The sequence below is a fragment of the Nicotiana tabacum genome, chromosome 3 (assembly GCF_000715075.1).
Source record: "Nicotiana tabacum cultivar K326 chromosome 3, ASM71507v2, whole genome shotgun sequence".
Classification (NCBI taxonomy): Eukaryota; Viridiplantae; Streptophyta; class Magnoliopsida; order Solanales; family Solanaceae; genus Nicotiana; species Nicotiana tabacum.
This window is the reverse complement of record NC_134082.1, coordinates 73054148-73066656: the sequence shown is the minus strand read 5'-3', so window position 1 is coordinate 73066656 and position 12509 is coordinate 73054148. Positions and strand designations below refer to the sequence as shown.

The window sequence follows — 12509 nt, the reverse complement described above, 5'->3', positions numbered from 1 at the left end:
AGGAAGATTTGTTCAGGTATGCTTTCGTTGCACTATATCCGTCTATAAAAAGATGGAAGTATTGCAAAACAGTTGTTGTTGTAGATGGAACCTTTCTTTAATCGGTATATACAGGAACATTATTGATAGCATCAACACAAGATCCAGCAGGTAATATCATACCACTCGCATATGCCATAGTAGATTCAGGGAATAATGCTTCCTGGGAGTGGATTTTTGCGAGATTCAAGGATGTCTTTGGGGAAAGGGAGGGAATGTGCATAGTCTCGGATAGGCATGAAGGCATTGAAAATGCAGTGGCAACATTGTATCCACAAGTACCTCATTGTGTCTACATATGGCATCTATGGAATAATGTAAAAAAAATTACAAAAAAAATATTTGCTGCTCAAAGACATATTCTTTGCTATGGCCAAAGCATACACAGTTGAGAAGTTTGATTACCACACGACAGAGGTAGAGAAAATTGATAAGAGGGTCAACGATTACTTAATGAATGTTGGGTATGAAAGATGGTCCAGAGCACATTCCACTGTCAACAGAACATTGACGATGACTTCAAACATTGCGGGGTCAATCAATGCAGTGCACAAGGCTGCTAGGGCACTCCCAGTACTACCTTTGCTAGACTACATAAGGCAATTGATCGGACGATGGAATGTTACAAACCTAAAGAATATAGTAGATTCATTCACTTATCTTGGAAAAAAATATGATACAATGCTGATGGACAATCTTGAATTGTCACATCAGATGAAGGTATGATTGGAATCTATAGATACTTGTGCATAGAATATGTAATCATGCCGAATTTACGGATCTGTTATATATTGAACCTTTGTGTGATTCTGTTAAACTAGTGTCCACCTGCACAAAAGCAAAGGTTTTCAATTTAATGTAGCATTTATGCCTACCCACTACTGAAATATTGGTTGGTTTGAGATGATATTAAGCTATTTTGAATCTTGTAGGCTTTCTAGTATATGTATTTTGAGGGCATGTACTTTGTCACCACTAATGATAGTTGATAAATTTTGTAGGTGACCCCTTCGACGAGTTACTTATATTCAGTACTTGACAAAGTTAAGCAGAGAATGGTAATCCTAAAAGATTGAACTTGTAGCTGTAGAAGGTTTTAGTTGGATGAGTTGCTATGTGCGCATGCTTGGACAGTATTAAAATACAAATACATTGATCACATTGAGTATTTCTTGGTGTACTACACCAGGAAGTACCTACTGAACACCTATGAAATTTCAATTTATCCGATTCCTGATAAAAGCACATGGAAAATTCCTACAGAAGTTCTAAATGAAAAAGTCTTAACACCAGATGTGACTAAAACAATAGGAAGGCCAAGGAAGGGGAGGTGCAAGCCAATATCTGAAAGGGAACAAAAAAGGTCGATTTTATGTGGACAATGTGGAGAAGAAGGTCACAACAGGAAAACTTGTAGAAATAATCCAAAGAGAGGATGAAATATCAAATTTAGAATTACTTGTTATTTTACTTTACTGAATATCATAGAGATTTAGAAGAATGCAATATATCAAGAAATATATCATTGTAGAATGTCATTTGAATTTTAGATATAAATAAATATTTGACCTATCATTTAAAATCGTGTTGAAAGTGTATATTATACATCTGTTTGATTAAAAAGAAATTGTATCAGATATAAATCATATTTGTATCATATATGTATCTCTTGTGTATCACATTTGTATCATCTATGTATCGCTTGTGTATCACCTATGTATCTCTGTGTATAGGCTCTTACTCATGTCTGTATTTTGTAGTAACAAAGCTAACTAATGGAAAAAAGTCGTAGCAGCTAGAAAACTATGCAAATAGTTTTAGAAATTTGCAAATAAGAGTGGCTTCATCAATACATATTTGAAATATGTGTATCATATGTGTATCATATTTGTATCATATCTATATCATATGTGTATCATTCGTGTATCTGCAAGAGACAATGTATCAAAACTAGGGTATATTTTTCATATCTTTAATTCACAACACAAAATCAAGGGTGAAAACACCAAAATAAACTAAACTGCAACACTCCAATATCGTACTGAAACTTATTAAACCTTTATAACATAGCAAACATATCATTTTACATACAATTCTTAAAAGTATTCATAAAATTCAAACACAAACAAATCTTATCCATCTTACAACAATGACAACATAATAGAACACAATACAAAACGAAATTATAGAGTTCATCCTACAACAATGATAGAAGTAACTACTTCTTCTGCTTTTTTGACTTCTTCTGTCGACCAATAATCACATCATCATTTTGCACGTTCAGTTCCATCTTCTTTCTAGCATAATCCCACAAGAGAGCACCAAATCTACGTCGGTGTGCATAGGCATTGAATTTTTTAGGAGGCGTCTTGCCTCAATGAAATACTCGGCAAATGATGTTGCAAATACACCGCAATCACTGCAAAAATAAAAAGAACAACAACTATCAAAATGCTGAATCTAAAAAAAAGACAAATTATTTTGAAAGAAATTCATACGCTTCAACTTGTTGAGGCAATCCTTCAACCAATTTTACATCAAAGGGGATAATCAAGTCTTTTGTTTTGTAGACACCAGTGCGTCAATTGATATCTTTTTTGTTTAAATAGAAATGCGTGTGCACGAAAAAAATGAGGCAGCAACACAGAATACTTGGCCATGGTCTTATGTACTTTGGCTTGATGAGCAGCTCCACCATGCATAGAGTCATATACATAAATGCACCTATCCTTGAAGGACATCATAGCCATTATCCAATGCCATTATTCTGAAACATTTATTGGCATTAAGACATGCTCGACAGGGTGCAATGAAAAACTGGCATCCAAGACAAACCCCTGAATATACTCTGCAATGACATATTTCGGATTGCACACATCATTGTCTCCATCTGTATCAATAAACGCCTGCCACAACTCATTAAGTTTCTGGTCAAATTACCAATCTGTGGTGGTGAATGTTACAGGTAGGTGTTTGTCATATTTCCTCTTCTTCCACAGATAATAACAAAACATCAATATGCTAAAATAAAACATAACAAATAACTAACCACTAAAGGCTCGTAAGCTTTAAGCAGCTATGATTTTTCAAACCAAAATCACAGAAAACAAAGGAAAATTAATGCTCACTGCTATCTCTTGTTCCAGGCAATAGCAATTAATAATCTGTTATAACTTAAGAGGACTGAGTGTTCATGTGTACAGTGGCTAAAAATTTTAAAAAAAATACTGCAAAACTAAATTCTTATATACCGAGTCATCCAAAGGCTGACCATTATATGCCAAAGTGTAAAATTATTTTTTGTCTTCAACATGAAATACACCAAGATCATAAGCAGGATTGAGTTCACTAACATGCTTTGGGTAAATTTCATTCCTGGTAACATAAATACACAAAAGAGTACAGTGATTTGATATAAAATAATGCTTTAAGTGACAATATATTAAAATATAAAACTGAAAAAAACTTAGAAGTTGGAAACATACTTCTTTCTGGACTTCCCTTCTTTGACCCACGCAGCAAATACATTCAATAAAAGTTGTTAACACCAGTTCCGATTTTGCTTTGAAAAGGACGCTTAATAGCATAAATTTGCTTTTTTCCTTTCGCTGCAACAACACCAGTACTGGAACCTGAATCAAATATAGTAATGAACGGAGACTGCACGGCCTTTGCAGGACATCTCTTTCTTTTTTCCATTTACGGCGATACTTCAGGAAGTAATTCAGGATTGTATAGAATCATCTCGCCTGCCACCTCATCGACACTTGCAGTCGCACAAACAACACCAGTCCGAGATTCATGAACCTTTTGTTTCTCAGATTCTTCCTCTGTCTCCCCTGTCGCCGCATCAACACTTGCAGTCGCACAAACAACACCAGTTTGAGATTCCGGAACTTTTTATTTCTCAAATTCTTCCTTCTTCTCCCATGTCGCTGCATCTGCAATCTTACCAATACCGCTAGCATGTGATACATCTGGTGTGAAAGTTACTTTAGCAACAAACATGTCAACTTTCACACCTGAAGGTCCTTCTATAGTATTGACACCTAATTGATCTGTTGCACCGAGCATAATGTTGTTACGATGATACTCACTAGTATCTCTTTGAGAATGTGGAACATCTTTACCTTCACTTTCACCGACCTATTTTTTAAAAAAAGAATCAAATTATCAAAAACAACAAAGAAAAGAAAAGGAAAAAGTGCAGAATGCACAACTAAACACACCTTACAACCATCCATTTCAATATCTCCATTGCCACCAAACTCTATATTGCTCACAAAATCTTTATTGTCTTGACGACCACTAATGTCTTCCTCCGGATGTGCACCATATTTAAAAAAAGGATACATTAAGTTAACTAAAAAATAAAAAGAAATGCACAATGGAAAACAGACAAATACCTTGAAATTTTTCAATACAAAGACTTCCTTGAATATATCAGAAACATATTCTATGAAGGAATTTAACTGCTTATAGAGCTACAAGATGAAACAAATAAGAAAGACAATAGACTTTGAATATACAATTTGAAAATACTTTCAAAAAAATATATAAAAAAGACCAATACAAACCTGCTTCACATCAGTTTTCAACTTCTGCAACTCACGGTCATAATCAACAGGTTGCACATCTGGCGCCTTTTTTGGTGGGACAGGCTCCTTAATCTGTTTTGGGGGTGGCATGACAAAATCATCGCTACCATCAATAGGAAATTTTCCCATGTTATGTGATGTAAAATATTTTTGATACTCATCGGTAACTTTAACAGGCAAAGTAAATCTTATTAGCTCTTCAATTGTCGGAGAAATATTTTTAAACTACAAAGGTAACCAAAAGTGCTTCAGTCCTAGATGTATCAAAGATGTATAAAAACTGTATGTTTGATGTATCACAATGAATTACAGTGTATTATAAATGTATATCCCATCAAGACATAAAAGATGGTACCTTATTCCCTGTGCTGTTGAAGAAACCAATAGAGAAGTCCTCATGCATTGGCCTATCTGTCATTTCCCAATTCAATATGTGTGGTGTATAATATCCAACGCGAACAACAAACTTTTGATCAACTACGGTGCAATATTCATAGAACCACACTTGTAGTGCAAGAGGAAATCCACCAATCCTATAAAACTCAGACTTTCCCCTCAACCTTTCCCTCACCGACTTTATTAAAGCTCGAAATGCAATCTTACCCCATGAAAATGACACCACTCTCGACAAGATAGAAGTCACGTTTACTTATAAATGTCTTCTGAGCCTGAGTGGACATTAGAAATGTGTTTATGAAATAAATGATTGTAATTTTAACTGCGTCTTCATCAGACTGCCATTTCTTCTTCTCAAAATAATCAATTAGTTACTTATTTGACACCACTTCAAAACCAGAAAAATAAGTATCCACCAACTTATTGGGTCCACTGAATTTACCCTCAACATGTTCATTACCACAACAGTTTAAACCAGTTACAATACCAAATTCTCAAAGACCAAAACGTAAAACACATTCGTCATTCAATTTCACATAAAATTAATCACACTTATCTTGAACCAACTCCCTAATTATTAAAGAACGAATAAGTTGTGCCTGGATAGCAACTCGAGGTAAATCAAGGAAATAACCAAAACAACTTTCCCTAAACATCCGAAGATGGACATCAGTCAACTTTGACTGTAAAACCAATATAATATCCACATTAGTGTATGATTACCAATGAGTAACAGGAAACGGCTCACCAACTGGAATATAGAGCTTCCAAGGCTACAAATAGATGACACGAATTAAAAACAAACAAATACAAATTAAATCCAAATTTTAAAAGAAGAGTCAACAATAGAAAAAATTTTAACTAAAATTGTATATACCTTACAAACTTTGTCAGTTATTTTAACTTTTTCTGCCTTCTCAACCTTACTTTTTTTTGGTTTGACACCCAAATTCACTTCGTCCTCCACGACACGTTTTCTCTTGCCTTGATCAACATCCATTATAATCCTCTTGCTCTTCTTTTTGTCAAATTGTCCAACAATATCCTTTTGAGATTCTAACACTTTAACCCTGTCGGAATGATTTTGTCTTTGCATATTTTGTTCATCAATCGATTTCTCAACTAAAACCGTGGTTGAATGAGGAGATAAACCCATCGACCTAGTTTCTCTTCTCATGTTGCTCGATTTCTCAATTGAAACCGACTTTGAATATGGTGATGAACTCATCGAACGAATTTGTCTTCTCATATTGCTCTGTTTCACAATTGAAACTAGGTTCAATGACAAAAAATTTAAAAAAAAAATACGAACAAAAGGTTACAGAAATTTGTGAAGAAATTAATACAAAAACTCGACCAAAACTTACAAAATCAGTCGTAAAAGCCTAAAGAAAAGCAACATCGATTCAAAAAAAACACATGCAATTAGAAAAATATACAAAATAAGAGGTTTTCTACTCCAAATTACCTAAAATTAGACGAAAATAACCAAAAATGTATCTTGTTTTGTCGTTAATTTCAGCAATTTTGGTTGAATTTAGTATATATATATATATATATATATATATATATATATATATATATATATATATATATATATATAGAGAGAGAGAGAGAGAGAGAGAGAGAGAGAGAGAGAGAGAGAGAGCATACGAAAAATAACAGATACAAAAACTGACATTAATTGAAACTATTTGCGACAAAAATGACATTTGGGCCTTTTTTAGTAGATATTTTGTTTTTGGGCTATTTTTTGTTAGGAAAGTTTGTAGAGTGACAGTTTGGGTAATTTTCCCTTTATAATAGTAAAAATAACACGGTATAGCCAGTTTTCGGACTGGTCATTGAAAAATAGCCAACGTTTATCAAGTCAATGAAAAATAGCCACTATTTTGCTGCAACAGAGACCGGTCCAGCATAATATACTGGAGTTCGGTGCACCTTTTTATGAACTCCAGCATATTATGCTGGACTGATATACTTTGTTGGCTCTAGTATAATATACTGGAGACTGGAGCACCGGTGCTCCAAACTCCAGTATATTATGCTGGACCGGTATACTTGCTGGAACTCCAGTATATTATGCTGGAGTTCTAGTGTACTTATGCTGGAACTCCATCATATTATTCTGGAGTTCCAGCATACTTATCCTGGAACTCCAGTATAATATGCTGGAGTTCAAGTATACTTATGCTGGAACTCCAGCATAATATACTTGCGTATTTTCCGGGTTTGAACAGTGTTTTCGCTCAAATTTTTTTCTTTACATAAAAAGTGGCTAAATTTCGATTACTTTTGAAACTGAGCTATTTTTGAACGATCAGTTGTAAATCTGACTATTTTTTAATTTCTCCCTTTATAATACCAGATAAGCATCGGCCCATGTTAAGTATGGGCCAACATTTTATGAGGTCTTTTGTTGTTACCATCACAATTCACATGTGGCCACTCAATTATATTCACCATAACAATACAGTCAATAAAATAACTTTTTAGATCAATTAAAGTAAATGTAACTTTATTGTTACAGTGAATACTTAAACTGTGTTGGAAGTCCCTTTCGTTTCTGGCTTTACGATCATTAGGCTTGATTGGATGTCCTCCATGTAAGGTTTTTTTTTTTCTTTTCTAAACTGCAGTATAGGATTTTAGCATTAATTTGATATTACTATGTTTGGGTTTCTTCTCAATTTTCATCTGGATTTAAATGTTATTATGGCTTACGTACCAGAAAAATTCAAATAACTTTTGTCTTTGTTATTAAATATTTTTTTTATATTTGATGGGACATAGAGTTTATTAAAAAAATTATTTTTTCGATACTTGTGATCTAACATAAATCATTGGTTTGTGTAAATATAAATTACTTTATTAAAACTAAAATTGATTTAAGTTAAATAATTTCGAAATATAAAACTATATCATTATTTTTCTTAAACTTCGTTTATCAGACCAATGACAAAGCAACAAAAGCTTATCAACGACAAAGGCTGGTGAAAAGTTGAGCATCATATAAACATATTTTGGCTATCATCCATTAGGCGCAAGCTAATAGGTTAGAGCATGAAATGGATAAGACCAATTATATGACTTAACAGTCTTGCGACTCTTACCCCTACCCTTTTCAAATGCGGATTTATGGCCACTGTTTTTAATTTCGACTAATATATATATATATATGTATAAAAAAAAAGTGAAATGCATACATATAATTATAAGATTACACTCATTGTGAATCCATTAATTCTATACCAAGATTCTGCTCGGGCCCGTTTCAGCAAAAGACTCATACGTCCTTGTTTTGGTTGTTTCAGATGTGGATATGTGTAAGAAAAGTTATGAACAACATCTAGTACGGTAGTTCAGTAATGGACCTAGATGCATATCAGATCATGCTTGAGGCAGAAAGTAGATTTATGATTCAGATTTTTCCTTTTCCTTTTGGATTCAATTGTTGAATCCAGCCAATGCTCTCATGGCCCCGTTTTTTTTTTTTTTTTTTGAATTAAATCCACTAGACATTGTGCCTAGGGCTGATTTATATATATAAACAAAGAGTACAACAAAGGAGGGGGAGGGGGGTTGAAACCTTACCTCCAGAAATAAAATGATGGAACATCTGGTCAACATCTGGCGACTAAATAATTCCTGGAAACTATGTGTAATAAAACCTAAGATGATGCTCCAATTGTCTATCCAACATTGATAGCCAATTGTGTATACGAAACCAAAGTAGAGTAGGCCTAGGTCAACTATACAAACATGCATAACTAATCCTAATTCTACTAAGTAGATGATTGGGAAGATTTCCCTCCAGATACAAGCATATCTACTGCTAGAGTAATTACAATACATGTAGAAATTCGCTGGAAAGTATGACAGAAACCATTTGTTTGTAGAGGGGTGTATCTTCAATTTGGCTTTGACATTGAGGTCAAAGAAAGCTAAGTTGAAGATAAACATCAAAGGCAGCATTTGCATCTTGGCATTGAGGTTGTTGTTGTCTTATGTGTGTGACAAGAGAGGGTGAACATTTTCCTGCTTCTGGTGTTCTCAGTTTGTGGCAAAAGAATTGAGTTATTCTTTGTTGCATGGAGCTGATGAAGAGACCAGACATAGGAGCTAGGTCTGTGCCCCTAAATATATCATGATGAGAGTTTGAACTGCTGGCAATTGATTGTATAATAAACTGCTGCAAAAGTGCTAGGAGATTGGGAATTAGCTGTTGTTGTGATGACAGTTGAGTTGAATCCTCTTGGTATTGCTGGAGTTGTGTATCTGTAGGTAACCCTGTAGGTAGCCTGGAGATGTTATCCATAGAGTTTTGCTTCTCTTTGTTAAAGATTAACTTCCTTGTGTGTGTAGTAAATTGTTGACGGGCTATAGTAAATTGATGCCCTTCTAGTGGAATGAGCATTAGAGATGCTAATACTATACACTGGAAGTGTATCAATTGACTAAGCCACCTCAGTGAACCTGCAAAACTGAACAAACATGTTAGCCAAGTTGAAGCTTTAGAGCTCTTGTGTCTGAACCTCACATTCTACTTCCAGGTTCTTGTGGGAGCTAGGATCAGTAATGCAAGGTTTATTGGTACCAGGTATTGGACTTTTTTTTATCTTTTTGATTGCTTTCTTTTTCTTGTGGTGTTTCTGGGTGAATTCCTTCATATTATTGTATGGATTGATACAGTTGAAAAACCAGGATTCCATGTTTCTTCGTGGATAATACTGTATTCCAACTCTTCTCAGGTGTTCTAGTTGGCTTATTTTCCATTGGTGTCTCCTCAGTAGATTGAGCATTGCTGCTAATACCATACACTGGGGATACATCAAATAGTTAAGCCATGGAATGATCATATTTCCTGCAAAACAAAAAGACACTATTAGAGAGAAAAATGCTCTAGTTTTTGGTTTAGCTGTAATGGGAGGATTGGTGATGATCTTGTTTCTTGGTGGAGTTGTTGTGTATATAGTGGAAAGGGGATGAGGTAGAAAATTGCATGGTTGTGATTTTGGTCTGTGTTGTAGGATTGTGATTGTGTGTGTTTTCTGGTGTAGTGTCTAGGTTCCAAGGAGGAGCTGAGGTGTGATTAAACCAATGAATAAGCAATGCAGAATCAGCTTCCAGGTGGATTTTGGTGATGTCATTGGCCAGACACCACTGCATGCCCAAGACTGCTGCTTGAGTTTCTACAAGGTTATTGGATCCTTCACCAAGAGGACTGGCTATAGCATGTATGAAGTGGCCTTCTGAATCTCTGATGATGACACCAACACCAATCTTGCCAGGGTTGTTTAAGGCACTACCATCACTGTTAACTTTAACAAAATCAGTTTTAGGTTTCAACTATACCATTGAGGTAATGCTATAGTGTGGTATTGTAGGTTTTCAAACATGGGGAGGAGTTTAGGCCAACTAAAAGGCCATGTAATATCAGGATAATAGGCTTTGAGGAGCTGGTTGGTGTCTGAGGTGAAGGAGAAAAGAACCATTGTCATTGATGATTTTTTGGAGCCATATTTAGCATTGCATATATTCTTACAAAGATTCTAACAAACAATGATGGGGATGGTGTCTATTAGTAGCTTGTGGATTTCATTTTTGTTCTTCTGAACCCACCCTTTAACAAGCAAAGGTTGTAGAGGCATCACAGTGAAAGGAAATCCAAAGGGGCCTGAGATGATTTTTCAGATAGCCTTAGCAAAGTGACCCCTACTGAAGATGTGATTAACAGATTCAGCTTGGGGTATAATGTAACAGAATCATCTGTTGGCAGTTAAAATGTGAAACTTAGCAACTCTATCATCAGTGGGAAGCTTGTTCCTTAGAGCTTTCCAAAGGCAAAAAGACCATTTGAAGGGGATGTTTTTGTGCCATGTCATTTTATTGGTAAAGAGGGTAGGTCTATTCTGTCTTACCACATTCCATGCTGAAGCACAAGTAAAGTTGTTTGATGGTGTTGCTTTCCAGATTGGTTTGTCATGAATTAGAGGGTTGTAGTGGATGAGAACTTGTGAAATGAATTGGATCATTTGAGCAGGGACAGTGGCATTCAATTTCTGGAGATCCCAAGTTCCTGTGCTCCAGAAGTGGGAGACCTTTATGTTGCAAGGTCTATGGCCTTGTGGTTTACAGCTGGCTAAGTTTCCCGTGCCAAGCCAATTGTCCCACAAAAACTTGAACTTCCTGGGTGAAGTCTCCATTGTATTTGTATTTTTGCCTGTTTCTTATTAGTCATCATTCTTTTCCATGTCTGAGATTGGCCTGAGTGCCATTTTTTGGAGATGGGGTGGGATCTCTGACAATATTTGGCCGTGAGAAAGTTACTCCAAAGAGTGTCCTTTGTTCTAAAAAACCACCATTGTTTGAACTCCATGGATCTGCAAACATCCTCAATTGTTCTGAACCTAATTCCCCCCTTTATTTTGGGGTTTAAAAAGCTTTTGCCAGGATGCATAGTGGTACTTATTTCTTTCATTATCCATACCCTAGAAAAAGTTTGTAGCAAGCTTTTCAATTTGCTTGATCACAGTTTTAGGGGGAGAGACTGCTGAGAGGAGATGGATGGGGAGAGATTGGAGAAAATGTTTGATCATTGTTGCTCTTCAACTGTAAGACAACATTCTACTATGACATCCTCTTATTCTGCTTACTACTTTGGATATGAGGGAATTGAAATGTATAATTCTCTTCCTACCAATGTAGAGTGACCAAGGTAGGTAATTAGGAGTCTTTTCTGGAAAAGCCAGTGATTTGTTGGATTCTCCTGTTAGTGTGTTGGAAGACACAGGGTGAGATCATGAAGTGACTTTTGTTTTTATTGATCAGCTAGCCAGAAGTCTCTTCATAGGATTGAAGGATATCCATGGTTTTTGGAAGAGAAACTTTGCTGCCAGAGGTGAAGATAATAATGTCATCAACAAAGCTCAAATGGGTGATTTGAGGACCTCTCCTTTCCATGTAAAAGCCATTGAAAAGTTTATCAAGAGTGAGGTTGTTCACTATCCTAGAAAGAAGTTTTGCACCCAAAATGAAGAGTGCAGGTGCCAAGGGGTCTCCTTGCTTGAGACCTAGAATGGAAGAAGCCACATCTGGTGCCATTCACAACTACTGAGTACCAATTGTTTGAGAGGGTTCTCCACATCATGTCAATGATCATTTCACCAAATCCCAATCTCATCATCATGATGCAGGTAAATGACTAGGATACTCTATCATATGCTTTATCCATATCAAGTTTGATCACCACATTGGCTCCAATGTTTTGTTTCTTGATTCCGTAACAATCTCTTGGGCAAGCATTACATTTTCAGAGATGCTTCTTCCTTTAACAAACCTAGTCTGATTTGGAGAGATGATTCTGGGCAATATTGTTGCTAGTCTTGAAGTGATAACCTTCGAGATAATTTTGTTGATGAAGTTGCTCAAACTGATTGGCCTGAATTTTGAGAATGAATTAGAGAATTCAACTTT

At 35.5% G+C, this 12509-nt stretch overlaps 2 protein-coding genes across 2 annotated transcripts; one reads left to right on the top strand and one right to left on the bottom strand.

Annotated features, from left to right (window-relative positions):
• Positions 1 to 408: 408 nt before the first annotated feature.
• Positions 409 to 1115, top strand: LOC107813438 (uncharacterized). The gene is made up of 2 exons (XM_016638713.1): positions 409 to 759; positions 1041 to 1115. Exons 1-2 carry the CDS (start codon positions 409 to 411, stop codon positions 1113 to 1115), a joined length of 426 nt encoding a protein of 141 aa, XP_016494199.1.
• An 8757-nt stretch (positions 1116 to 9872) lies between these two features.
• On the bottom strand, positions 9873 to 11239 carry LOC142176453 (uncharacterized). The gene is made up of 3 exons (XM_075244261.1): positions 10955 to 11239; positions 10132 to 10382; positions 9873 to 9897 (listed from the first exon to the last, which is right to left on the bottom strand). Exons 1-3 carry the CDS (start codon positions 11237 to 11239, stop codon positions 9873 to 9875), a joined length of 561 nt encoding a protein of 186 aa, XP_075100362.1.
• Positions 11240 to 12509: the final 1270 nt, after the last annotated feature.

Bases quoted from the DNA above. Each gene is read 5' to 3' on its own strand.
- LOC142176453 (XM_075244261.1), bottom strand. From the start codon at position 11,239: ATGGAGACTTCACCCAGGAAGTTCAAGTTTTTGTGGGACAATTGGCTT. The intron at 10,383-10,954 runs GTAAGACAGAAT...TCAATGGTATAG, and splicing joins GTGCTTCAGCATGGAATGTG to TTGAAACCTAAAACTGATTT. The intron at 9,898-10,131 runs GTTTAATCACAC...TTTGTTTTGCAG, and splicing joins TCTGCATTGCTTATTCATTG to GAAATATGATCATTCCATGG.
- LOC107813438 (XM_016638713.1), top strand. From the start codon at position 409: ATGGCCAAAGCATACACAGTTGAGAAGTTTGATTACCACACGACAGAG. The intron at 760-1,040 runs GTATGATTGGAA...TAAATTTTGTAG, and splicing joins AATTGTCACATCAGATGAAG to GTGACCCCTTCGACGAGTTA.